This window comes from Colletotrichum truncatum (genome assembly GCF_014235925.2).
Source record: "Colletotrichum truncatum strain CMES1059 chromosome Unknown Contig_0008, whole genome shotgun sequence".
Classification (NCBI taxonomy): Eukaryota; Fungi; Ascomycota; class Sordariomycetes; order Glomerellales; family Glomerellaceae; genus Colletotrichum; species Colletotrichum truncatum.
Window position 1 is genome coordinate 2,761,456 of NW_027222405.1, and position 27,827 is coordinate 2,789,282.

At 44.5% G+C, this 27,827-nt stretch overlaps 5 protein-coding genes across 5 annotated transcripts; 2 read left to right on the forward strand and 3 right to left on the reverse strand.

Moving 5' to 3' along the window:
* On the reverse strand, positions 1-927 carry CTRU02_212234 (pectate lyase c; the record flags this gene model as incomplete). The annotated part of the gene is made up of 3 exons (XM_036724937.1): positions 1-201; positions 352-656; positions 723-927. The coding sequence occupies 3 exons, from the start codon at positions 925-927 to the stop codon at positions 1-3; spliced, it is 711 nt and encodes a 236-aa protein (XP_036583102.1).
* Positions 928-6,555: 5,628 nt separating this feature from the next.
* Positions 6,556-8,211, reverse strand: CTRU02_212235 (transposase; the record flags this gene model as incomplete). Its single annotated transcript, XM_070205797.1, has 1 exon — positions 6,556-8,211. The coding sequence occupies one exon, from the start codon at positions 8,209-8,211 to the stop codon at positions 6,556-6,558; it is 1,656 nt and encodes a 551-aa protein (XP_070060610.1).
* Positions 8,212-16,379: 8,168 nt separating this feature from the next.
* On the reverse strand, positions 16,380-19,760 carry CTRU02_212236 (reverse transcriptase domain protein; the record flags this gene model as incomplete). Its single annotated transcript, XM_036727127.1, has 1 exon — positions 16,380-19,760. The coding sequence occupies one exon, from the start codon at positions 19,758-19,760 to the stop codon at positions 16,380-16,382; it is 3,381 nt and encodes a 1,126-aa protein (XP_036581371.1).
* Positions 19,761-23,458: 3,698 nt separating this feature from the next.
* CTRU02_212237 (uncharacterized protein) lies at positions 23,459-26,173 on the forward strand (the record flags this gene model as incomplete). The annotated part of the gene is made up of 1 exon (XM_070205798.1): positions 23,459-26,173. One exon carries the CDS (start codon positions 23,459-23,461, stop codon positions 26,171-26,173), a length of 2,715 nt encoding a protein of 904 aa, XP_070060611.1.
* A 1,425-nt stretch (positions 26,174-27,598) lies between these two features.
* On the forward strand, positions 27,599-27,769 carry CTRU02_212238 (uncharacterized protein; the record flags this gene model as incomplete). The annotated part of the gene is made up of 1 exon (XM_036727125.1): positions 27,599-27,769. One exon carries the CDS (start codon positions 27,599-27,601, stop codon positions 27,767-27,769), a length of 171 nt encoding a protein of 56 aa, XP_036581369.1.
* Between the last annotated feature and the right edge of the window lie 58 nt (positions 27,770-27,827).

A 27,827-nucleotide genomic window follows, 5' to 3' on the forward strand; every position in this document is an offset into this window, starting at 1 on the left:
TTAGCCGGAGCAGACGCCGGACTTCTTGGGCTCGCAGCCGCCAGCGCAGCCGTTGTACATCTGGCACTTGGTCTTGGCGTCGGCGCAGACGTTCTTGAGGGTGGCGGTGTCCTTGTAGTTGGAGTTGATGCCGACGAGCTCGCCACCGTTCTTGGCGGTAACACCCTCCATGTAGACGTTTCTCTTGCACTGAGACTTGCACTGTTTGTGATTTCAAGTTAGCATGCTGTGCTTCTCAAAAAAGATATCGTGCTGGTTGTAGGAGGTGAAGTATTTTGGTTGATGCCGGTCCAACTGAAGCCGAACCGTCGAGGATATGTCGGGGTAAAAAGGAGTGGGAAAAGGACTTACGTTGCCGCAAGAGCGGTAGAGCTTGCCGTAGTCCTCGACGTAGTAGTTGATGACGTTGACGGTACCGCAGCCGTTGTGCTGGATGACCTTGTCGGAGGCGTGGTAGGCACCACCACCGATGATCCAGGACTGAGCGCCGGACTTGTCGTTCTTGATGGAGATGGCGTCCTCGCAGACGTCCTCGAACCAGACGAACTCGAGAGTGCAGTGTCCGTTGCAGTGGACACCCTCAGCCTGGTTCTTACCAATGATGGCGTTCTTCAGAGTACCACCGGCCTGAATGTAGAAGACGGAGTCCTTGTAGCCTATTGGGGGAAAGCACGTTAGATATTGGGCATGCGAATGTATACAGGTGAGAAAGGTTTACATACCACCCTCGTTCTGGCCGCCGCAAGCGCCAGAGCCACGGTCGAAGCGCTGCCACTTTCCATCGTAGACCTGACCGGACTTGATCTCAATGTAAGACTTGGAGGTGACGGTCTTGGTGGCCTTGGGGACACCGCCCTTGTAGCCGTTGCAGGCAAGAGCAGGGACAGCAGCCAACAAAGGCACCAGGCCGAAAGTGAAGAAGTGCATCTTGAAAGATTGGATATACCACGAGGGATAAAAGAATGAATGAATGTGGTAGTTGGTTTAAGGTTGAAGGAATGAGGGTGATGAGCGAGGTGAATTTCCTGAACAAGCCGGGCAGAAGGACGACTTATATACAAACTTTACGAGGACAGAGGTTCCTTGTTGAAGAAGGAACACCATGCCAAGGCATACCCAAGCTTAGCTCTTCATGAGAGCGACTTCACGACTCAGAGAGGGAGTTCTCGGCAGGCTAACCCAGGGTTGTCCGGAGGCCGGGGTCGACCAGCTCGCCTGGTAGGGAGTGGAGGCTGAGAGGGGCGGCTTGCTCCGAGAGGGCGGCCGAGGGAGAAGGGAAGTTAGACAGAGAAACGTGGGTCGAAAAACCATTGGTGGACATGGAGAAAGCGGGCTCGGGAGATATCTGCATGATTGCTTCTGTTTGATGCCTGTTAATGATGGAGTCTATCTGGAGATTTGCTCCGCGTACCGGCGTTTGCGTGGAGATTTGGCTCTTGCGGTCGGCAGATCACGAGTCGCTTTGGCAATTAGTAGCAATCAAGACTGCATGCCAGGTGAAACTCTTGGAAGACGCAGGAACAGGAGCAGTATGTAGCTGAGGGGCACAGAAAGAAAGCGAGAGGCGCCGCCACCGCCACTCCTCCTGCGCGGGTACACACAGCTGCCACATGTGGCAGTTGATATCATTTCCTGGGGGTGCATATACATGGCACGGTGACAGCGAGACAGTAAACAGTTGAAGTACCGTTGTCTGGTACGATGCGGTCCAATCGGAGGGCGACTTTCCATGTTGATAATGAGCTCTGCTATGTCGTAGTGGCGATGGAAACCCAAAGACCAGGTTTGCCGCTCAGGGGGGGGGGGGGGGGGGGGGTTGAGGAGGGATTGCCAGGTTGACAGGTCAGTTCGTCCCATGATCCTTCTAGCTGGGTTAACGACTGGAAAAAGTGCTAGAGAGTGAACAACAAAAAGCGGTACGTATCCTATCTAACGCGAATCCGACGCCTGTCGGTGGTTGTCAAGATTGTATTTCAGCGGGATTGAGACCCTCCTTTCTCTGTTGTGGTGTGGTTTGGTAAGGCGGAGCTGCCAAGACTTTGAAGTGCTCTCCATGTGCGCAATAGGATGGATTACCGCAGCTAGTAACCCAGTCCGGTGCTGGATGTTGATTGCTGCCAAGAACCAACTCACCCTAAACGCTCATAGGAAGAAGATTACCAGGAGTCGTTGCCCCGCTCCGACTTTTTCAAAGATGGATTTTCTTGGGTTCTTTTTTCCATCATCATCACGATGTGAACAAAGAACCAGTTGTCAGCATAGAACTCGTTTGAGGCGGACAATTTTTTTCATGCCCCACTAAAGACCATGAATCCCTACCTTGCTGCTTTTTAGGTCCTGGTCTTCGGATGCCGCTTCACCTCTCTCAACCTTATCCATAACCCATGCTGTTGTCAGCGATGATCAAGTCATGCCTCTTGCGGCTGTTATCTGAACTTCTGAATCAACCATCTAATACTATGTAGCTCCCCGCCCATTCTCGCAGCAGTTTGTCGGGCCCCTGGACCGCCTCGTTTGGGTCTGTCTCTACGGAATATTATTGGACTGCGTTGGGTACTCCCCCACGTGCCCAGCTTTTCTACATTTCTTGTCACCCCCTTCTCATCTCAAGGCCAATATGTTGGACTATCTCCCGCTGACACCCCATTCATTGTCTCCGTTTTTGAGGCTATGCACAATGTCAATCCGGCTTCTCGCCGAAACGCACAGGTAATTCGGAGGCAAAGCACCCTCGTAAAGTCGCCTTGTGAACATCAAGTAGCCGATCATAGTTGTCCATCTTTGCCCCCCTTTGATGGACTTGGTATTCAACACACATGAAGGTGTTTCCTTCCTTCGTTGCTGTGATCTGTACACTCAGTCTTTATTTGGACTATTGGTTTGACAGTAGTAGCTAATAGTTTAACTTATTCCCGTTAAGGCCATTAGCTCCGTCATGCCCCCAAAAAAGGCAACAACAAGGCGAAGCTTCTCCTGAAGCCCTGTCCTCAGTGCGCCCAAGCGCCCTTGTCCACCCATCTAACCCACATTTCCGTAAGTTCCATTCGTGGGTTTTTTTGGATCTTCTAATAGGCGTCCCAGACGTCATCCGCAACGGATCCGAATTAAGAACAGTGACAACCCTTGCATTAAGACCGCCCACATATCATTTGCGAGAATGAAGTCATCCAATTAAGCTCATCTGGGCTACCTCCTTAGACTTATTTACCTAGGCCAAAGTAAAATGCAAGCTTCAAGGAGAAGCTTGCATTGACCGCCAGAACAACAAGCTCCAATAAACCTCCACTGCGAAGAAGGAAAATGGGAAGGGGAAAAGAAAACAAACACGCTCATTCTTTGGTTCTCGGAGATTCCCCACGCTTTCGATAATTCCCCTGGACCAGTCTCCCCACGTTAGCGCCAAATGACCAGTGGTGCCGGCAGACAGGGCCCAAAATGCCGGGTAGAGAGGCCTCACTGGAACCGTTGACATTTCCACACCGTACCACAGCTTCGAAGAACCCATGGCAAACGTCTGTAGGTACCAACAACATGCCAAGAGACAAAACTTACGAGAGAATTAAGAGCCAAGACAGTTGATATCATCAACACAAAAACCAACCACTTTTCAATTCACACATGCCCCAACGCCAATCTCGTGGTTGAAACAATACAGTGCTCAACGGGTTCATCCTTGAATCCGGCCAGCTCATTATGACTGCAGTGAGCAAATCGCCGAGGAAATGAAGAGAAGAAAAAGTACTCGTGCTTTCATGAGTCTTTGCCTCCTCTCCAAACCCTGGTGCCAAGCTTCCCACGATACCACCGCCATGGATACCAGCACCACAAAGCCTTGGCGGTATCCAGTTTTCTGATTCCACTTGGCGCTCACCACACCAATGTGATCCAGCTCTTGTAATGGTCCCAAATTCCCATACCATTTTTCAATCCTTTCTTGGGGCTGCCAATTTCCGCAGTCACCTAAAAGGAACCACTTTGAGGATTCAATGCGATCAGAGCCAACAGCACGTTCTCCGACCTAGCCACTGTGTCTCACCGTTTTCTCACTACCGCTTGGCACTCTCTCAGACCGCCCTCAGGGAGTTGTTCTTACACGGAGACACCGGGACTCCGACCTCATCCGTCGACCTCAAAGAGTCCAGTTTCAGGGGGAATACAATGGGGAACATCCATCTCCTGAGGAATCAACACGAAAACAATTAGATACGAAAGATAAAAAAACGAAAACGACATTCTGTAATCGGAACGTGCCCGGTTTCCCGCCGCCACCGTTGCATTCAGTCAGCTCATATGACAAACAACCTCAATTTATTCATATTGGACTTTCTCGATCCAGCCCTTCTCAAGGATCCCCATGCTAATGGCCTCTGTCCGGGTTACCCTTTCCAAAGAGATCGTGCTCCCGATCTTAACTCAATCGCTTGCCACATCAATATGCCCATCACTATCATCCGTGCCACTCCAGTTCCTACTATGCCGCCGCCACCCACCCGCAGACCGTATCGCAACACTACTCTTCCCTACCTCATTTTGCAAGTGTTTCATGTTTTCTCCTCTGTAGACGTTAGTGAATGACAGCTGCCCATTTCCTGGGCATTACTTCAGGTGACCATTCCTCTACGGCCTATAATGTTACAACGGCCATCCTTGGCTATCTTGGAAAATGAAAACCTGCACCATAACTGAACTTCTCCAAACGAAAGATAAACAGCTCTACAGCGTCGCCAACTGATAGCTGAGATTATTTCGAGTCCCCACCACATGTAAATTATGCTACTTAATAGCTTTCGCTCAACGCGGATGGTGGTATCACGATGATGCTCGTACGGGTACTCGAAGACGAATGTAGTATGCCAAGACCTCAAACCCAAACCCGCGGGTTCCTGGTTTGAGGGAAATTTTCTGCCCATCCGCTACCAACAGAGACAGAGAGACCCCCGAACAAAGATGGCCCGTAGCTCTCAAGCCCTGGGTTTCTTCGCGCCACTCTCCAGCTTCCACATGGCTGGCAAACCGACAAGGTCTTGGCCCTACGGGGCTTAAACCGGGATCCTCCCCCCAGCGAACCTACCTCCTTTCGCCGGTGCAACTAGAGACCGGCCACCCTTGGCACACTCTTCGGGGGGTGGGCCCCCCTTTCGGCCGCGCGACCTTCCCCTTCGTTCCCCGGGCCCCAATATCGTGTTATTCCCGCCAAGAAAATTTCTGTACCAGGAAAGCACCTCCGTTTTTTCGAGAGAGAGAGCAGCTCTCTACCAGGCACCCAACCCACAAGTGGCATTTACCGTCACCGTCTCAACTGCTGGGTTGCCGTTGCAGTGACAAAAGGAAATCTCGGCTACTACCCTTCGGGAGTCCCTGCGTACCGCTACCGCCCTCTTATTACGTTGTCCGCCAAGACTATCCGAAATGGCACTACCAAAAATTCCAGTCTTGGCCCCCTTTCTAAATATTGAGAAAAAAGAGGAGCATCACCGAGGATGAATCATGATTCTGTATGGAATTCTCGTCTCCTTACTATGAGGACGTGAACCTGGACTCCGTGGGGCGCGATAGAGCTCGATCATTATCCCTTCTCTCGGCGGTTTACATACGAAACCTCACCGCTTCTCTAGCTAAGTCGTCAAGACATTTAGAAATCCTGATAAACAATGTGGAAAGAAAAGAAGAAAAAAAACACATCAGGAGATTCTCTAGTCTTTCTCACAACAATGGGTAAGGGGCAGTGGCGAGAGAGGCTTTGGTCTAGACTAGCAAGTTCTCCTGGTCTCTTCCGGGGCATCCGCCCAGACAGACACTGATGAACACTGCCCCTTTAAACTTGACTCCTGAGTCAGAAAAGCACACAGGGCTGTGGTATTCTGCCTCGTGAAGCGTAGGTCACTCTTCTTTCCACATAATACCCGTCAGCAGCATGCAGATCATTTTCGGCTGCCCCCACTTGATGCTTCTGCTCGAATATAGGTAATGTATGAAGCTCGCAAGGTAACAACTAACTTGTGCTGCTCACATTGTATTCGTTGTATGGAACTCCGAGTGTTACCGCCCGAGCAGGAACGAGATGCTAACGTCCCACACCCACTTCTGGGCACCCCCCACATTTGGGCACCCCATTTACACCAAAAACGCCGTTTTTCGAAATTCTATATTAAACTAACTACTATACTTACTAAGAAAAGAAAATATATATAAACTATGTTAAGTATAATTATAGCCATCTAATTTTTTATAAAGGTTTAAATATAATAATAGTTATAATATAGAAGTTTAAAACTAAAAGCTTTCAAATGTTAGTAGATACTAGTAACTTACTAGTATTCCTTAACATTAGAAAAATATATTTTCGCTTATATATACTTATTTAAAAAATCTAGGAAATTAATATTTATACTTATTAAAAGTATATAATTATATCTAAAAGAGATTTAAAAGTATTACTTTAGTAAATAACGTACATGATAAGCGAGTGAGACAGACAAGCGAGTGAGACAGTAAACCAGACCTTCGCGACAATAATATCGAAATCTATAACAAGAAATCTTAGATTGATTAATACTACTCGGATTCCTGTTCTTCGGATGTTTCCTCAATAAATTGACATGTTCTCGCGTTGTGGCCTGTATTCCCGCATACGCCACACCGACGATGAGTCGTCTCAGACCTCACTTTGCGACCACTACTCCGTCGCGTTTCCTCTTGTAGTTGCGTGTCTGCCTCTCTTTGCGACTGTATATCCTCTCCAGTAGATATAGTAAGACTTCCTCCTTTCTGTAGACGTGTTTTCTTAGCCCTTCGACGCCGACTTAATATTGCATTCTCCTCTCGAAGGATTTGAACCTCTGACTCTAGTAATGCTACCCGATGCCCTAGTCCTTCTGTCCCTCTGGCTAGCTTACTCACAGCACTATAAATTGATGCTGGAGAGCTGCTTCGGTGGCGTGAGATTCGACTCTTAATAAAAGTAGACTGTGATCTTGCTTCGCTTGGGTTGCTCGGCGTCCTAGAGATCCAAGGGTCTGGTGTCTGAGGGACCCCCTCCTCAGGCGTTGGCGTTCGGAACTTTACATCCAGCTTTGAGAGAACACTTTCTGCATTCAAAGGGACAAGTCCAGCTCCTCGGAAACCTCCCTGGATATTTTTCCTCGTAAAAGACTGCTTAAAAGCTTCGTGAAATGCTGCAAAGAAATCTTCCTTCGAGATATGGGTTGTGCCTCGCCGCATCTTATTCTCAATTTGCCGACCGTAGGCATTCTTTAACGGCTGAAAACAACCAACATCTAAGGGTTGAAGTAGATGAGACGAGTGAGCCGGCATGCACAGTGTAATAATGTTGTTTTCTTGACAAAAGAGCTCGAAGGCTGCGGAGTGGTGACTTTCATGACCATCAACAACGAGGAGGCGATATTTCCCAGACGTACGTGGTTTTGTATAAATGTCGAAGTGTCTGATCCAGTCAATACCTCTCTCGTTTGTTGTCCATCCATTTTCAGACGTTGCAATAGCCCAATCGCCCGGAAGAGAGGTTTCTGTATACCAGCTTGAGAGGTGATACTGGCCTGCAACGATGATGTATGGCGGGATGCTCTCCCCTTGGGAATTAATAGCCTGGATAACTGTAACCCATTCCCTATTGCCAGGCTGTGTCATCTTCGTATTTGAACGCCTTTCAGCACTTGTAACAACCATTCCAGAAGCAATAACGCCCATCATAAAGCCGGTCTCATCAAAGTTGTAGATATCAGCATCAGCAATACCATACTTCGCAATTGTATTCTTCACAAGCGAAAACCAGCCACGAATCACCTCTGGATCTTCGCATTGAGCTCTCTTATAGTCATACTTGCGAAAGAAACGCGTCCTAAGCTGTGGTTGTCGCTTGACGAAATTAGAAGCCCAGCGCTTCCCAACTGGAGGCGCGTCGCGCTCTGCGAGAAGTCGATTGGCCATTTCTTCCACACCACTCAGCCGGGGAGGAAATGATCGCGCATCTAGGTCGAGAATATACTCAACTATTGTCTTCTCTTCTAAATCTGATAAATTCCGTGAATTAGGCATGCTGTCGCGTCGTGAGACTATTCCCTTTAGTCGCCGGCTTAATGTTGCGTGACTGACTGTATAGAGTGCACCTGCGGCCCGAGCACTAAGTTTTGGGTCATTTCTCATTGCTTGAAGGGCAATTTGTAACCTTCTTTCAATACTAGCTGATTCCATGATTTATTGTAGAGGAAAAGGTGCCGGTCGCGTCAAGGTGCGACGGTCGCGGTTTACTGTCTCACTCGCTTGTCTGTCTCACTCGCTTATCATGTACGTTATAGTATAATTAAGGGTTAAAATTCTATAATAGAAACTTTTCTTAAGGGAAATTTTAAAATATTATTCTAAGCTTAAAGAATTTTTTACTAAGTATAAGAATATATAAATCTACTATATCTTACTTAAAAATTCTAATCATATTAGTTAAATATCTCTACCTATTTTATATATTAAGATATAGGCTAGGTAAATTAGTATTATAAATGTTAAACCTTGAATTTATAATACTTATTATTAATAATACTAGTATATAGCTACTTAAGTATTATAATTAAGTCTTAATCTATTTAATATATATTTATTCTCTTTAATAAGTAAAGTATTTAGTTTAATATAGAATTTCGAAAAACGGCGTTTTTGGTGTAAATGGGGTGCCCAAATGTGGGGGGTGCCCAGAAGTGGGTGTGGGACGTTATTGTATGAATACATCTGTCAAAAAGTGTGTGCGGAGGAACTGGGAAAAAGTCATACATCCGAGTTTTGACGCAGGACTAAGCTAACATGTCGACTAGTCACAGCACAACCACTCGGAGTCGACCCCAATGAGCCTCTTCCAATTTATTTACTCTAAATTATCCTCTCGGCTCCGAGCTTTTCACGTGTGTAGAGCTTTTACACGAACCGCGAGTCGAGTCATTCGGGGCGTGGCCTGGGGGGGGTTGCTCTACCCACTCGGGTTCTCTCCCACGATGACCGTATTTGTAGGTTTCACAGGGGGTGAAACGGAATTCCGTTCGTCAATAACAAATAACAGTAAATTGGTTCTAATCGATGGTTCATGATAGTTGAAAGTGGTGTTGTTGACTAGAAGGTGGGGATATTCCCCCTTGGCCTGTCACGTGGGTCTGGGAGGCTTGGGCCTCTCAGCCTGGCGGGCGTATGGCTGGAAGTGCTATACGACTCCGTATTCCAACTATCGCAATACTAGAAACTCTCTTTTTATAGTGTTAAAGCGGTTAGAATACGTTATCCCTATATAGTTCCGTCTCTTCGTTAATTCAGCCTCCTATCCCTACTTTCTCCCGTAGTTACGGTCTTATTACCTATCCCTCTATACGTATCGTTATCGTATTACTATTAACGAATCTCTCGAAGGCTTGATTTGGTTTGCTCTTCGTAAGGGTATTAGCAAGGTTGTCTTCGCTGTTAATCTAACGAATTTCTTATAGTTCTCGTCTTTCGTACGATTGTCTTGTTACGGCCAGCTAACTGACAGTGGGTTTGTGTTAACAGTAAGCCAGGGATTGACAACAGTAACAGTCGTTCTGGGGTCTGGTCGATTGAATCGTAGATCTTCAAAGGTCTTGGTGATCAGTCAAGGCCTCAACAAGAGTCGTAGAGTAGTCGTCACTTAGGTATAGCTGAAAGTACCGGTTAGGGTAATCACAAAGTTGATTGCTGAAGAGCTATGGAAGTCTGTCCTCGAGCCCGGCTCGAGTCCATCCTATATACAAGTCCTGAACGGTCCTCCTTATCTTGGCTATGTTGGATATTTGACATATCCAACATATCCGGGGATCGGTTGGATATCTGACATATCCAACATATCCAGCCCGGGTTGTCCCTACCCCGCGTTATCCCCGAGGCCACGTGACTTGTCCATAGTTCTTCCGTTCCGAGGATCCCTGGTTACACCTGTCGGCTGGGTTACATATGCCCTGCGTTAGCCGCCGGGATCCAGGCGGGGTCGTGTTGGCGACCATGTCCAACGGGTCGTAACATGTCTTAACGCTATAATATTGATTATAAGTCGCTTTTCTTTAGTAATGCCTAGCTTTACGAGATACTCGTATAGCGAATAAGAATCGGTATAGATAACTATCTAAATCGTTAGTAGGTTAAGGTAGTTAGTAATTATCGCTAGGATTATAGCGAGGGCGTAGGCTATATCGACGCTAGCGACTATCCCGTAGATCTCTAATGCTAATACGCTACGGGTAACTTATTTACTTTTCGTAAAGCTATAATAAACGAGGTTACCGTAAATCGTAAATTCTCTATTATTATTATTAGAGGAAGTATCGTTAGCTAGGATGATTAGAAACCTTAATTAAGAGGAAAGGTTATAGTTATTAGTAAACGACTTGTTAACGAAAACGAATAGCTTAGCTATTATAAGGTCGAGTAGGATAAACGTTATTCCTTAGTTAGGCGATTCTATTTACTATCGAATCTGTTGATTTAATGCTTTTATTGCTTCTAGCAAGGGGTCTTAGTATTAGGCAGTAGTAGATAAATCGAAACAGGCTTTAGGTTAGCAAATTAACGCGATGTATACCCTTCTGGCGCGTTGTTCGATATATTACTATTTTAGGTTAGGTTTAGTAGTCTTAATATATCGTAACTTCTTAGCTTATCCCTTTTGCCTTAAATTAATCGAATTATCGGTTGACAGCGCGACTATCCCTCCGTTGAATTAGAAGGGTTTGTTAATTATAAGGATATTCTTCGCTTTTGCTATAAAAGCTGCTTTTTCTAACTATTCGTCTTCTAATTATAAGAACGCCTTGTCTAATAAACCGAAGGTATTATTGGTTTATATACCGATATAGCTAAAGTATAGATTTTTAGTAGATAAGATTAATAAGTATAGATCGTATAAAGAAGTAACTATCTAGAGATTCTCTTTATAATGCTTATAATACGTTACCTACTAGTAGGTTCTAGCTTCTACAATTCCGTATAAAGGCTTTATAACCTCTATAATAGTCCCTTTTAGGTACTAGTCTTGAATTTGCTTTGGTAGGTAGGCAAGAATAGTATGATTAAGCCTTATAGAGGATTAAATATAGGCTTGTATAATATCTTAAAGCTATAGTTATTTCCTTTCTCGTAGGAGTAATAAGGTAATTAATAGAATTAGCCGTTGACTTGCCTACTAAATCGTTAGCGATTAGGTTAATATAGCCTTCTTACTATCGTCGGCATAACCTTATATTATAAGTCTCGATTTCTTATAAGGTTTAGTTATTTTACCTTTGACTTTGTTAACGATACGAGATCGGAAGATTCGTACGTTCTAATACCTTCTCTTATTAAACTAGGTAAATTTAAATACTCCTCTAGCAATAAGGCTATTAATCTTTTATTTAGTTAACTATTTAAACGGTTTGCTTAGTATAGTAATAATACCTTCTCATCGTAGTTTGATTACTAATTCTTCGTTTACTTACTCCTTAATCAATAGGAATATTTATTAATAATCCGGGTTATCGTTAAATTCCTTTATAAAGTAGGCGATTAGTAGTAGTTTCTTCTAGGGTCTGCCTAGGCGTCTTCTCGGTAGCTCTAGTGCTTCTTGCGGTTCGTCCGGTTTACTACCTCCGCTAGTAATAATAATTTCGTCGCGTACTACTTCCTATTATAGTATCTTAGCTTCGGGTTCTTCTTCTTCTAGCGCGGCGATGGAATTAAGTAGTTAATCGGGATCTTCGTAGTATAGTTTAACTATAGTAGACTAGAAGGTCTTCGGACTACGTAGTATATCGATAGTATAGGTTTCGCTATTTATAGCTACTAAAGTAAATAGTCTAGTCTAGCCTTTCTTTTCGCGCTATACTTATACTTATAACCATAGTAGTAAATTAATAATTAGCTTTATATTAAGGCTATTATAGGTAGCGATAGCTTTTACTACCTATCGCCTTGCGTAAAGTTTATATACTTTGCTTATCGCCTTCTTAATCGCTTTTGCCTACCTTATAACTTCGGGAAATAGTAGCGAATCGTTAGTAATTCGTAGGTATAAGCCGAATACTAAGAGTATTAGCACTATTCCGTTTAGGCTAGTAGTATTGTTAACTACTTTAACTACTATTTAAAATACTAATTCTAGCATAATTGTTAAGTCTTCTACTTTGATAATTTCGTACGCTTTCCTTAGAAGTATATAGTATCGTTTAACTTTCTTAATACTATTATAGGCTTCTATAGGAATTTCTTTGATTTTAATTACTATTCTTCTCGCCGCGTTTCGGAATTCTGTTAAGCAGAAGTTTGTTCTAGCGTCGGTAACTAGCTAGTCTAGGGGTCCCTAATATATATCTATCTAGCAGAGACGTAAGGCTTCCTAAGTAGCTTTCGTAGAAATATCCTTAAGGAACCAGGCGGCGTTAAATACTATAGCGGTATCGACGACGTAAAGGACCGGTCTATTACCTTTAAGGTATATTACGTCGGCGATAACCTTATAATTAAATTTGTAATCGTCTTGTAACGTAAATTTAAACCGTAATAACGCTAGTATATGTATTTAGTATCGATAGTAGACTTTCGATAGTTACTTAATTACCGTAATTTTAACTAGGTAGCCGGCCTTCTAGAACACCTTGTATAATCGTTAAATAGATAGGTATCCGAAGCGATAGTAAACCTATCGTAATTTAGCATCTATAAGGTAGTTCTAAGTAAGTAGTTTCTCTTTATTAAGTAATAACTATAGGTAGCCTTATTTGCGAATAATAGGTACGACCTTGTTTCCTTAGATAAAGGTATTGATAACGTTATTAAAATAGACCTTTAATCGGTCTATATCTCCTAGGTATATAAGGAAGGGAGTATTAGTCTTAATAACGTAAAATTTAACGTTTCTAAACAGCGTTAGTACTTTAGTAGTCCTTATAGACTCTAGTAGTATCCTATCGCCGAATTTTACTATAACGCCGCTAGCCGCCTTAGTGTTTAACGTAATTCCTTTGTAAATTTGTTATAAGGCTACGAATTATAGGTAGCTAGCGGTTAAGAATCCTACTATGCCCGAGTTGGGCATGATCCCTTAGAAGTTCTAGGCAGAGTAGCGTCCCTCGAGTATGAATTACAAAGGTAGCTCTTTCGGTTCTAGTTAGTTATAGAAGAGGTCTTCTTTCGTAATAGCATAGCGGGTTAACTAGTCTGCTAGAATCGTAGCGATCCTATTGCCGTTAATTGCTATTATAGTAAAATAGGCGGTAACCTAGAATTAACTTTCGCTACCGGTCTCTTCCTCTTCGTTACTTTTACTAGTTTATTCGGTTACGTAGTAGTATTGCTAAGGGTCTTCGGCGGTAGGTTATAGGTCTAACCTGTCGAAACCCTCGTATTAGACGAGAAATTAGCTATATGCTAGAAGTAATATATCCTAGGCATATTAGGTGGTTTTAAACTTCTCGTACGCTTTTCGTCTCTCTTCTATAGTATATTTAGTTAACTAGTAGTTAGGTTTTCTATATATATAGCACTTCTTAGGCGTTAGCAGTAATAAGGGTCTGTTACGGCTTCTTCCTCGTAATAATCGACTTCGTAATAAACAACTATATCGTAAATAACGCTCTCGACCGTTAAAAGTTCTATCGGTCTAGTACTGCTCTAGTAGGTTAGCTACTATGTTAAGTTGTTATTAGTTAAGACGGGTAGCTGTCTCGATCGACGAGATTAATTAGCTACGAAGTCCCTCGTACGTCTTAGCTAGTATAAATAACGCTATTACATACTTTAGAATATCTCTATAAGCGTATAGAAGTTAGGTATAGAGGGATCGGTCGTTATAATCCTATTATAGCAAACCAGGCTAAATCTTGCTTAATTTATTACATAGTATGTCAAAACACTCCGATTTAGTCTTTCTAAGGTTATCGCGAATAATTTAGGGAAGAGTAGTTATATTCTACTACGTAACGTATGCTTATTGCCTTTCCCTAGTCTCGAAGTATGACTTTAATTAGTTAATCATAGTCTCAAAGTTAGGCTATAGGTTGATTATTTTAATCAAAGCATAGAAGTAAGTTTTAGCTATTCCTTTTAGTATTAGGGGAAGTACCTTATTATATTAGGAGGTGTAAATTCCTAGCATTCTATAGTAATCTACGAATACTAGCATCTTCTTTTCGAGTATATTATATATATTGCTACTATATTTTATATCGTCAGGGTATAGTTTTGCAAATTCTGTTAATTACTTTCCGATACGGTTTGTTAACTCGTATAGTTAGAAGTCTATTAACGGAGAGACTATAGGATATAGCGGTCGGTATAGTAGTTACTATTATTGTTATTCTTATAGAGGAGGTAGCTATAGGGTTGGTTCGACTCTTCCTCCTATGCTATTAGCTACTATTACCGGTCTCGTAATCTCTTCGTAGAATTCGGGGTTTTTTATCAAAGCCTTTAGGTTGCGATATCTCTTAACGCCTTATTCGAGTTCTTAAGGTAACTAGTAGTAGAATTCTTCCTTTTTGAAGGCTAATACTATGTTTTTCGAGATTTTCTTGCTATCTATTTCGACGTAGACGCTGTTACTGATTAAATAGTCTTTAAAGAATCGTAGGATTAGGGGAGGTACGTTCTAGAAGTCTTCTTCTAACTAGTTAGCAAAATCGGGAGAAACTTCGTTTTATAGCTCGAGGCTTATAAGATTCCTCTTCTTATAGGTCTTAAGTAGGAAACCTATATAAGAACCTAGTTACTATAGGCTAGCGTTTATAAGGTTGATTGCCTAGTTGCCTTATACTACTAGATCGATTATACTTTCGATTCTTTATAAGATAGGGACTATTGATTAGCTTTTAGTAGTAACGCCGCTCGTAGGCGATTCTTCTCGTAAATTTCGCTTTATTCTAATAGTATAAAAGGATTACTTCTATTTAGAATCTTAAATTCTAATCCTTAATAGCGTTAGCTACGATTAGTATAAGATATAAGCCTAGAAGTAAGAGTTAGAAGACGATTCGGGATATTACGATTCTAAGGGGAAAGAATCGTAAAATCGGGGATTTTCGTCGGTTTATCGTTTATTTCCGTTAGTACCGTTCTCGCTAATATTCTCGAGGGGTATAAAGGTATATATAGGTCTCGAATTAGTAAGGAGAGAGTTTTACTATAGATTCTCTCGTAAATCTTTCTTTCTTACTTTAGGCTTCGCTCCTTACTATTAGGAAGTTTAAAATCTAGCAGATAGTTAGCTTTATAACGCTTATAACTATATATATTTCTCTTAAGCTATAGCCTCGGAGGCGTATATATATAGCTATATAGGTAGATTATTATTAGTAGTCTCTACTTGCCTTTCGGCGTATTCTTCTTTTAATAGGGAGGTCTTTTATAATAGGCGTTTCGTAGTTAGTACCTCGTCTAGGGATTTATTAAGAAACTAGCAGGCGCCTCGTGATTAGCACCGCGCGTAGGGGATAGTTATAGTTAGGGAAGTTATTATCCTTTATAGGATTTATAAATCTTTGCTTTTATAGTATAAAAAGGTTAGAAGACCGTCGATTCGGTAGGTCTCTTCTTCTAGTAATTAAAAACGCATAATAGAACGCTCTTGCTAGCGATAATTAGCTATGATTAACCTTATCCTGCCTAGGGTAAGCATAGCAGTCCCTAGGTTACTTAAATAATCGGATTGCTAGTAGATTCGAGGAAAAGAAGCTTTCTTCTACTAGTTTCCGTAGATCCTAGTTACTCTCGCTTCTTCTCTCGTTAGTACGAAATCCCTACTTTTACCTAGGCTTAGGTATCTAGTTTAAGAAGTCGTCTCTTCTAGTATTAACCTTGCTGATCTGCGGTTTATCCGTAGCAGAGTAGTAATTATGAAGTTAACTAAATTAATAGTAACTATAAGGTTTACTACTGATTAGTATAGGTTTCATAGGGGGTGAAACGGAATTCCGTTCGTTAATAACAAATAATAGTAAATTGGTTCTAATCGATGGTTTATGATAGTTGAAAGTGGTGTTGTTGACTAGAAGGTAGGGATATTTGTCACGCAGTCAATTTGCCCACCACTTATGGGGTAAAAAAAGATGCCTCCATTCCTTAGAGACTGTCTAGGGGTTATTGGGTTGATTATATAACCGTCTATTCGGTAATTACCGATTTGAAGGTTTTCATGCACAAAATGACATCCCCGTTAGTTTTATATGGGAAACAATAGCCGGGTGCATGGGTTGAATGCATGCCCCGATATATGCAGTGGTCCGTGTGACACACCCCCTCAGAGAGGCAACCTGTTGTAGGTTGATTCTCTGTATTCTCATTCAAATACAGAAATGATACTATTCAGAACTCCGTATACTTACTACCAAATTCCAGATTCATACTGCGTTCTTCTCGATCAAATGTTCAATATTCATTGCAGCAATCCATTTGTGACTGTATTGGTGTTTGATCGCTTCACTGTAATTCTTTGGAACTGGTGGAAGTGTCTTTTGGTGTGGATTGCCTAAATCATCTGCTGATGCATCCCATTGATCTCTTCCTTTTACTGTATCCGTAGATTGCAGTGTGAAGTGGGATTCTCTTGCTCTTCTCAGTCTTTGTGATGATCTTGTTGCTTCTGGTGGCTGTTGATTTGTTTGACCAAGAGGGGCTGATCGATTGTAGATGTTGTGATTTCTGCTGCCACGAGGTCTTCCCCTTCTCGCTATGTTTGGGATTACTGTGGAGGAATCTTGTGGTATGATTTCTTCTGGTTCCAATTCTATGACTGGTGTCTGTTGTAGTTCGAGTCGGTCTGTTGAGGTTTCCTCTATGGTCTCACTTTGATCCGATTGTTCTGGAGTTGGCGATACTTCTGGAGTTTCTGGAGTCTCCCTCACCCCCTCAGTTGTTTGAGAATCTGACAGCTGTACTGTTGGTGATAGAGAAGTGGGTGTAGGTAATTGAAAATCCCCTGATTCTTTCTCCTGCATCGGTGTTGCCGGTGTTGTTTCTTGAGCGGCTGGATTCGAGGCGGGTAGTGGCCCGGTAATATTATCGCTGAAATCTTCTCCATCCCAGCCAGCTGTGTCTAGGTCTTGTTCAATTGGATTTGTGAATGGGATATCCATTTCTGTGAACTGGAATTCAAGTTCCATTTGGCTTAACTTGCTGGTATCCTCAATCCTTGGATCATACAGCGTGTTTTCGTCGAAAGTAACGTCTCTAGTTCTCATGACTTTTCCTATTGCTGGGATCCAGATTCTGTAGATATTTGTGCTGTCATAACCACATAGATAGCCAATATGAGCTCTTGGCGCAGTTTTGTTTGACTTTTCTATTCCTCTCTTGTAGTTTTGTGTCAAGGGGTAAGCTCTGCAGCCATATCGCCTCAAGTGTGCTAGTTGTGGCTTTTCAGCCCTCTTGTGGGTAGACTGTTGATGAGAGTTCAGCCAAGTGTTGACCAACCCCAATGGTGTCTGCCACTTGTGGCGTCTTCGAGGCAATCTGTTTGACAGATAAACTGCTGCTTTTGCCAGCTCTGGTGCCATCAATTCAGGAAAGCGAGATTGAAATCGAAGTGCTCTCATGATCATAAACACAGCACCTCCAGCTCTTTCTGCTGGGTTTTGAGCACCAGTGTACTCAGCTGATCTTTCAATCATATATCCATTCACAGCTGCCCATAGTTCAAACGCATTGCGTAAAGCAACCTCCCAATCTAGGCGTAGAATAGAGATTTTGATAAAGCACTGTCTCTCGAGGTATGCTGCTAATTCTGTCATAGCTTGTAGTCCCTCCTTTCGAGTACGAAGAGTTCTTATCCAGAAGAACCCTGACCAGCCATCGCTGACCAGCAGGATCACCTTCTCCCCATTGTATGCTTTGCTAAGTGTAAAGAAGTCGAGAGATAGATAATCTCCTACAGCAGTTGGCCAATGGTCTGGGTTTCTGCGGGAAATTTGGCGAGTTGCCTTCCCAACAGCACAGGCATCACATTCCACTTTTGTGATTCCTTTTATCTGTATCCCAAGAGCTGTTTTAAGTAGCTGTTCCAGTCCCTCAGCGCCTGGATGACCAAGTCTCTCATGCCACAACTTGGCTTCTGCTGATGATGTTGGGAGTGGTTGTCTTGTTGACTGAAAACCTTTGGTTGGTTTCCTTTCTACGGTTGGGCTGAATCTCACAGTCTTCTCGGTATTGCTGAACGAGGTATTGTTCAGCAGAGCTGGGCCAGCTTCAATAATGTATTGACCATATCGGTTTGGTGTTTTGAATAGAAGTCTGCCTTTTGAGTCGATAAGACCCGGTATTCCTGTTGTAAAGATGATCCCTTTTTGCTTCAGCGGTTCTGTCCCAAGGAGCGATGTTGGGTATCCAGGCACAAGCCATACATTTCTGACTTTGATCTCCTTGTTGTTGGATTTGCCGCCTTGGTTTGGTTTGATGATCATTGTGCCTTTCGCAATTGCATGTACATCTCCTCCTCCAGTGGTGAAGTCTTTTGTGACTGTGTAGTCGAGATCATGAAGTCTTGAGGAGTCGTTGCAGATGTGGAATCCTGTTCCTGAGTCTACTATCACACTGTCTGACAGTGGGAATCCTGAATAGAGACTTGCTTCTCCTTGATTGACGATAGTGACGAAAGATGAGAGTGATCCTTCTCCATCAGACACTTCTTGAGTATAGTGGGATGATGATTGTGTAGTGTTTCTCCAGTTTGAGGAAGATGTTGCTCGATCTGGGGACTTTTGAGACTGCTGATCGCTTGCCCCTTTTCGTAGTTTTTCAACTATTCTCTTTAAGTGTGGTTTCTTCTGGAGATACTCATTCAATCTTTCCAGTGCTTTCTTATTTTCTGGATTATCTTCATGATAGTTTGGGCCTCGCTTCTTAGGGTTGGCATGTTTGCAATCAACAAATCGGTGACTTTCGTTTGGGCAAGCTGCACACTTTTGCTCTCGTTTTGCCCCCTGTTTTATTCCTTGTTCGTTTTCTCCTTGCCAAGTAGCGAAACTCGTGTCTTTTAATGGAGCAGCATTCAGCCAGTCTGGGTGGAAAGTTCTCACCCAACTGCGGAAATCGTTAGCTTGCTCAATTCCAGCAGTCTTGCTGATCGAACTGTAGGTTGGGTCATCCTTGTATCGCTTTGTGAAGTCGTAAGAGGCAGATGTGTAGTAATCTGGTGCAATTTGCTTGACTGCTTTCAAGAACTCAGAGACTTGAGTAACTGGATCGCTGAGAGCAGGGATTCCGATTGTTTGGGCTTCATCCATGATTTCTCGATAGATTATGAGCCATCCTCCAAGTTTTGCTCTTTTGATTGATAGCATATGCTTGTTATATCTTTCCAATACCATTTGTTGTCTCCCAAAGTTGTCTGGCGCTAGCTGTTTTTCAAGAGCTTTTATGATATCCCTGACTGTTTGCTCCTTGCTGACTTGGCTGATATAAGTGGCTGCTACAGTGTTCATGATCCAACTGTGAATTTCTAGAAGACTTCGCCGAACCTGGTTGTATTGGTCTTTTTCTTCTTGATAGATAGCTTTTCCATAGCTGATAACGTTGCTATAGTTTGCTCGTTCTTCTTGTCTGAGGTCTTTTGGGTCTGGGAATTCCAATCTTGGCTTAGTATTAATCTTGGTTCCTTTTGGATTCACATAGTCCCAGACTTCATGAACGTTTGCCAGCATCTGTAAGTTGTTGAACCAGTGGTTCCAGTCGCTGTCAGTCTGTAGCCGCTGTGTGTATTTTGCAGTTTCCGTAGTTGAATTCATGATCTCTCTTGAAAAGAGAACTGGTCTCTCTCTTCTGATCGTTGTGCAGTTGATTTTTCGCCGTGGCCAAGATTGAGTTCGTGACTAGACACTTCTTGTTTCAAGTTGGTGATTTTGTCGATTGTTGCCTAGAGGTTTGAGGGTATATAGCCAATCTCAACGCCTCAATTCTCAACAAAACGCAAGACGCCCCCCCTGTCTAATGAACCTGCCGTTTAGTGTAGTTGGTCTAGCCACCCAACTTGTAGCTATTCGCAAGGACCGTAAGACTGGCAAGCTCCCCTTCGTGGGTTCAATTCAGGGTTGTGGAGTTTTCGCAATTTGTAAAAAGTCTTATCGGTTCCGTTACACGAAGACTATAAAGTGAACCACCTGTTCGTCTTATCTGCCCGAAGCTTTCAGAGGCATAAAATGAGCAACTAGGTGTCTCTTCCGTTTCGTAATTCCAACCCTCCTGGCTGCGTATCAGTGGTATGGTCGAGCATGAACTTATATAAGGTTCAAGTTAAGAGTCCTGGGTTCAACTCCTCAGATGTGGTAAGTCCCCCTGAGTTGAGATGAACTTTTTGTGATTTTTTGATAAGTGTTGATGATATGAATTGATGACCAGAAGTTCTTTTGTGATTGAATGTTTCAACACTTCAACGTTCAGCCTTGTGTGATTGGAATTGATGTTTTGTTTGGTGGACTTGACTGCCAAAGTCTCATGGGTCGGTAACTTCGTCAATTGAGTGCCCTTGTCTATGGCATAAGTCTGAACTGCTCCCTTCTGGAAGTCGGTTTTTCAATTGGTAATTGTCACCATGAGGTACTGGGCTCATAACTGTCACGCAGTCAATTTGCCCACCACTTATGGGGTAAAAAAAGATGCCTCCATTCCTTAGAGACTGTCTAGGGGTTATTGGGTTGATTATATAACCGTCTATTCGGTAATTACCGATTTGAAGGTTTTCATGCACAAAATGACATCCCCGTTAGTTTTATATGGGAAACAATAGCCGGGTGCATGGGTTGAATGCATGCCCCGATATATGCAGTGGTCCGTGTGACAATATTCCCCCTTGGCCTGTCACGTGGGTCTGGGAGGCTTGGGCCTCTCAGCCTGGCGGGCGTGTGGCTGGAAGTGCCACACGACTCCGTATTCCAACTATCGCAACAGTATTCCCATCAACTGCCTACCTCACCCGGCGCCGCCCATGAACTGGAATCCAACAAACGCGAGTCGTGCAAAATAGGAAGGATGGATTCTAGACCGAATTACGGGCCATGCAACCCTTTCGGACCACCCCGCATCAGCCCTTTCTTTTACGATCCATTTTTAAATTCTTCAGTGGCGGATGGTCATTGAGGGGAGGGTTGGTCCCGCTGGGCTGGACTGGGCTCATGAGTCGCGGGCGGCCACTATTACCTTACAAAAGGAGCCTCCTGGGGCCTGAAGCGACAATGATTGCACGTGTAAGCGCGACGGGCTGTATGTGGCAGGTGTGTCGGTCATTGCCGACGACGACGACGCAGGCCGGTAGCGCCTTAGTGTAATGCGACGTCGCCGGTGGTGGTGTGGTCTATTACACATGTCTGTTTCTGACTTTAGCGACGTAAGGTTTTCGTATGTTAGACTTCCATCGCGTAATGGGAGTCCGCAAGACGTATGATGCGTCGAGCGTTAGGCTCAGCGCCATCCTCACAGAGGCCATATCTCCATAGTGTTATCTTTCGATACGGGAGTCCGATTTCGCTGGGCTGAAGTGCGTGAAAGCACCGGGATTACTGGAGGACTTGAAGACTCGGGAACCTTAGTTTACTTCGTCTGTAAAAGCCTCGCGTGAGTGAGTCAGCCCGTTGACCGGTCTTGGCCTACAGTACCATCGACGTCCAGAACAACCAAGCCTGCTTTTGCCTACCAGACCAAGTGATAATTCCGGTGTAATTTGCGGCATATAGACCATCTTATAAACGACAAGAGTTACAAACCTCTTCCTACTCCATGAACAGCTTAAGCGTATTATTGTCTTGACTGGGAAAAAGAGATAAGAGGGGACCATTACGTCTTAAACAAATGGCGGCCAAGGGGTACGTAGCAGCTTCTAGAGCCACAGCTACCAACCTTCGTTTAGACATGTCCAAAGATCACGTAGTCTAAAAAGTCGTGGAGTCGGATGGAAGACTTTTAGTTATGTAGGCTACGAAACAAGTACTGAGAGACGTTGTAACCGATAATACAGCTTGCTAAGTATTGACTAATCAATAGCTGAGTGACCAATTCGTTACTTAAGACTTTGTTCAATGCTTTAGAACGATGCTGTGAAAAACGATTCCCTTATTGAAAGAATAGAATCAACATAATTTCCATTAAATTCTTTGTTTCACGGAACAATAATGAGTTAGGCTTGCTTGTTAAAAGACGAAAATGGATTCGAGTAGTAAAAAGTTTTGGTTTTTGTTGCGATAGTTGGAATACGGAGTCGTGTGGCACTTCCAGCCACACGCCCGCCAGGCTGAGAGGCCCAAGCCTCCCAGACCCACGTGACAGGCCAAGGGGGAATATCCCCACCTTCTAGTCAACAACACCACTTTCAACTATCATCATGAACCATCGATTAGAACCAATTTACTGTTATTTGTTATTGACGAACGGAATTCCGTTTCACCCCCTGTTTCACCCCCTGTGAAACCTACACTGATCAGTGGTAAACCTCACAGTTGCCATTAATTTGGTTAACTTCACAATTACCACTCTGCTACGGACAAACCGCAGATCAGCAAGGTCAACACCAGAAGAGACGACTTCTTGAACTGGATACCCAAGCCCAGGTAAAAGTAGGGATTTCGTGCTAACGAGAGAAGAAGCGAGAGTAACTGGGATCTACGGAAACCAGCAGAAGAAAGCTTCTTTTCCTCGAATCTACCAGCAATCCGATTATTCGAGTAACCTAGGGACTGCTACGCTCACCCTAGGCGGGATAAGGTTAATCGCAGCCAATTATCGCTGGCAAGAGCGTTCCATCACGCGTTTTCAATCACCAGAAGAAGAGACCTACCGAATCGACGGTCTTCCAACCTCTTCACGCCACAAGGGCGAAGATTCACGAATCCCACAAGGGACAACAACTTCCCCAACTACAACTATCCCCCACGCGCGGTGCCAATCACGAGGCGCCCGCTAGTTTCTCAATAAATCCCCAGACGAGGTGCCAACCGCGAGGCGCCTGCCACAAGAGACCTCCCCACTAGAAGAAGAACACGCCGAAAGGCGAGCGGAGACTACCGGCGGTAATCCGCCTATACAGCTATACGTATACGCCTCCGAGGCTGCGGCTTAGGAGAAACGCACGTGGTTGTGGGCGTCATAAGGCCAACTGTCCGCTAGATTCTAAACTTCCCAACAGTGAGGAGCGAAGCCCGAAGCGAGAAAGAGAGATTCACGAGAGAATCTACGGTAGAACTCTCTCCCTACCAATTCGAGACCTGTGTATACCCTCACACCCCTCGAGAACATCAGCGAGAACGGCGCCGACGGAAACAAACGACGAACCGACGAAAATCCCCGATTTCACGATTCTTTCCCCTTAGAATCGTAATATCCCGAATCGTCTTTTGACTCCCACTTCCAGGCCTGCATCTTGCACCAATCGCAGCTGACGCTGTTGAGGATTAGAATTCAAGATTCTAAACAGAAGTAATCCTTTTATACTGTCAGAATGGAGCGAAATTCACGAGAAGGATCGCCCGCGAGCGGCGTCACTGCCAAAAGCCAATCAACAGTCCCCATCCCACAGAGAATCGAAAGTATGATCGATCCAGCAGTATGGGGCAACTGGGCAATCGACCTTACAAACGCTAGCCCACAGCAACTGGGTTCCTATATGGGTTTCCTACTTGAGACCTATGAGAAGAGGAATCTCACGGGCCTCGAGCTATGGAACGAAGTTTCTCCCGATTTCGCCGACTGGTCAGAAGAAGACTTCCAGAACGTACCTCCCCCAATCCTACGATTCTTCAGAGACCATTTAATCGGTAACGGCGTCTACGTCGAAATGGATGGCAAGAAAATCTCGAAAAACGTGGCATTAGCCCTCAAAAAGGAAGAATTCCACTACTGGTCACCCCAAGAACTCGAACAAGGCGTCAAGAGATATCGCAACCTGAAGGCTCTGATAAAAGACCCCGAATTCCACGAAGAGATCACGAGACCGGCAACAGTAGCCAACAGCACAGGAGGAAGAGTCGAACCAACCCTACAGCCACCTCCTCCACAAGAACAACAACAGTGGCAACTACCGTACCGACCGCCACATCCCACGGTCTCTCCGTTAACAGACTTCCAACCATACGAGTCAACAGACCGTATCGGAAAGCAATTAACAGAATTCGCGAAACTATACCCCGACGATATGAAATACAGCGGCGATATGTACGATGTACGCGAAAAGAAGGGCTGGACCGGACCGTTTACTTTAGCAGCCATAAACGGCGAAACCTGTACTGTCGATACGCCACGTGGTCCGAAGACCTTCCGGTCTACCGTAGTCAAACCATACTACGAAGATCCCGATCAACCACCTAATTCCATCGCCGCGCCAGAAGAAGAAGAACCCGAAGCTGAGATACCGCAGCAGGAAGTAGTACGCGACGAAATTATCGTCGCCGGCGGAGGCAGTGAACCGGACGAACCGCAAGAGGCACCGGAGCCACCGAGAAGACGCCCGGGCAGACCCCGGAAGAGACCACTGCCAATCGCCCACTTCACAGAGGAATTCAACGATGACCCGGATTATCAACAAATATTCCTATCGATTAAGGAGCAAGCAGACGAAGAATTAGCAATCAAACTACGACGAGAAGGTGTTATTACTACACCAGGCGAACCGTTCGAACAGTCAACTAAACAAGAGATCAACAGCCTCATCGCTAGAGGAGTGTTCAAATTCACCCAGTTCAATAAGAGAAGGCACCAGAACGTACGAATCTTCCGATCTCGTATCGTCAACGAAGTCAAGGGTAAAACAACCGAACCCTACGAGAAATCGAGACTTGTAATACAGGGTTACGCCGACGATAGCAAGAAGGCTATATTGACCCAATCGCCAACGATTCAACGGGCGAGTCAACGGCTAATTCTGTCAATTACCCCGTCACTCCTACGAGAAGGGAAACAACTATGGCTTCGAGATATCACACAAGCCTACGTTCAATCCTCCACAAGGCTCAATCGCACTATTCTCGCCTACCCACCGAAGCAAATTCAAGACCAGTACCCAAAAGGGACCATTATGGAGGTTGTGAAGCCTCTGTACGGAATCGCAGAAGCTGGAACCCACTGGTGGGCAACGTATCACAAGCATCACAGAGAGAATCTCCAGATGGTTACTTCTTCGTACGATCCATGCCTATTGATCTCATCTACCGAAAATCCACACTTTGGCTGTATCGGCATGCAAACCGACGATACCCTCGGTTTGTCAGACAAGGCGTTCTCACAATTAGAAGACGAACAGTTAGAAAAAGCGGCTTTTACGGCAAAAGCGAAGAATATCCTCACAATTGACGAACCCCTCCAATTCAACGGAGGGATAATCGCGCTGTCAACCGACAATTCGATCAATTTGAGGCAAAAGGGACAAGCCAAGAAGTTACGATGTATTGAGACTACTAAACCCAACCCAAAACAGCAATATGTCGAACAACGCGCCAGAGGGGCGTACATCGCGTCAATTTGCCAACCCGAGGCCTGTTTCGATTTATCCACTGCTGCCCAACACCAAGACCCCTCGCCAGAAGCGATAAAAGCACTGAATCAACGGATTCGATGGCAAATGGAATCGCCTAACCGAGGAATAACGTTTATCCCACTCGACCTTACAACAGCCAAGCTATTCGTTTTCGTTGACGGGTCGTTCGCTAATAACCACGACCTCTCCTCCCAATTAGGGTTTCTGATCATCCTAGCCAACGACACTTCCTCTGACAGCAACAACGGAGAATTCACGATTCACGGTAACCTCGTTCATTACAGCTCTACGAAGAGTAAACGAGTCACCCGCAGCGTATTAGCGTCAGAGATCTACGGGATGGTCGCTGGCGTCGATATGGCCTACGCCCTCGCCACAACCCTGGCGACAATCACTGACCACCTCAACCTACCAACGATTCAGACAGTTGTCTGTACCGATTCCTATTCGCTGTACGAGTGTCTCGTGAAGCTGGGCACTACCAAAGAAAAGCGACTCATGATCGATATCATGGCGTTGAGACAATCGTACGAAAGACGAGAACTACAAGAAATTCGTTGGATTAACGGCGAAGACAACCCTGCTGATGCCCTCACGAAGAGCAAACCAAATCGAGCCCTCGAGAGATTCGTTGATAGCAACACGATAACGATACGTATGGAGGGATGGGTAACAAGACCGTAACTACGGGAGAAAGTAGGGATAGGAGGCCGAATTGACGAGGAGACGGAACTGTATAGGGACAACGTATTCCAACCGCTTCAACACCATAAAAAGAGAGTTTCCAGTGTTGCGATAGTTGGAATACGGAGTCGTGTGGCACTTCCAGCCACACGCCCGCCAGGCTGAGAGGCCCAAGCCTCCCAGACCCACGTGACAGGCCAAGGGGGAATATCCCCACCTTCTAGTCAACAACACCACTTTCAACTATCATCATGAACCATCGATTAGAACCAATTTACTGTTATTTGTTATTGACGAACGGAATTCCGTTTCACCCCCTGTTTCACCCCCTGTGAAACCTACAGTTTTGGCACTATTATGCTGTGAGATTAGAACATCTTGACAATGAAGCTATTTGCAATTTTGAAAATGAATCATAGTAATTTTCTTCTCTGCAAGCCAAGTGACTCAAAAACGAAAAGAGTTCATGAAAGTATAAAACAGATACAACTGGAATGAGCCGAGTAAAATACTATTCTAAGGTATTATCAAGAATGGTATATATTGTAAAGTTGGAGATGTTGAAGAATGTAATATAAAACACGAAAATGGACACGAAGCCGAATTTGAAGACTCGAACAGTCCGTTTGATAGTGATTGGCAATTATGTCAGAACCCCTTCAACCTAAAACTTAATACAGACGATAGTTCAAGAGGTTGTATGAAAATCTGTAAACACCCCAAAGATCTTGAATCACATCATGGCACCAATGCGCGCTGCTCCGCATACCTATGTCCTGAGGTAAAATGCTGCACTGTACGACAGCCGCCTCATGAACTTAAACTAGGAAGTATTCTGAGCTTCCCTGCAGAGCCCGTGGTTCTACACATTCAGTATCAAACTCAGCATCAAAAGATGTTGATTGTTCGTGTTGTGTCATGGTTGAGATTGGGACATTGCAAAGCGGCCACAAGCACCGAGTGTGACATTATCTACAAGTTGAACAGAAGTTGGCATGATTACGTCTCGCCGACGGACACAAATGGTCCAGCGAGCTTCATTTTTATTGAAGAAAATATCCTCAACGGGCGGTTGCCATGCATGTCCTCGAAATAACTAAAAAATACAACGGTTTAGAGGTGAGCCGCAACGGGCTGGTAACCTCCAGGTATCATCTCAGACCACCTGGTCTGCATGCCACGAACGCCATCCGAATCCCAAGAGGTCCCGGACCTCATAAAATGTATTTCGTTATAAACCCGGCACCGGTATGTACTCTACAATATGTGTGGGTGGCAGGCCTCGCCGGCCCGTCACGTGGGCTGACGGCCGCCACCACTGGTCTTAGCCAGCCTCCACAGCCCTCTAGCCAGTTAGTTAGTTCTTCAACCAACAACACCACTTTTCCCATTCTGAGCGTTCTGTGCTGGTTTCGCCCACAGGTTATGAGCCCAGCGTTATTCTTTCGGAATAACGTCGTTTTACCCATTATTCTACTCGTCTGTCAATTTTCTATTGATTCACGAATTTTTGCGATTTTATTCGCTTTATTTACCCTTCTGTGCGATTTTCTCGCTTTCTTTCCTTCCTCTTCGCTGACGAATTTCACTTTCTGACGCGACATTGGCTGCCTGGCGCGCACGAATATCACGTGGCACGCGACCGACCACCACA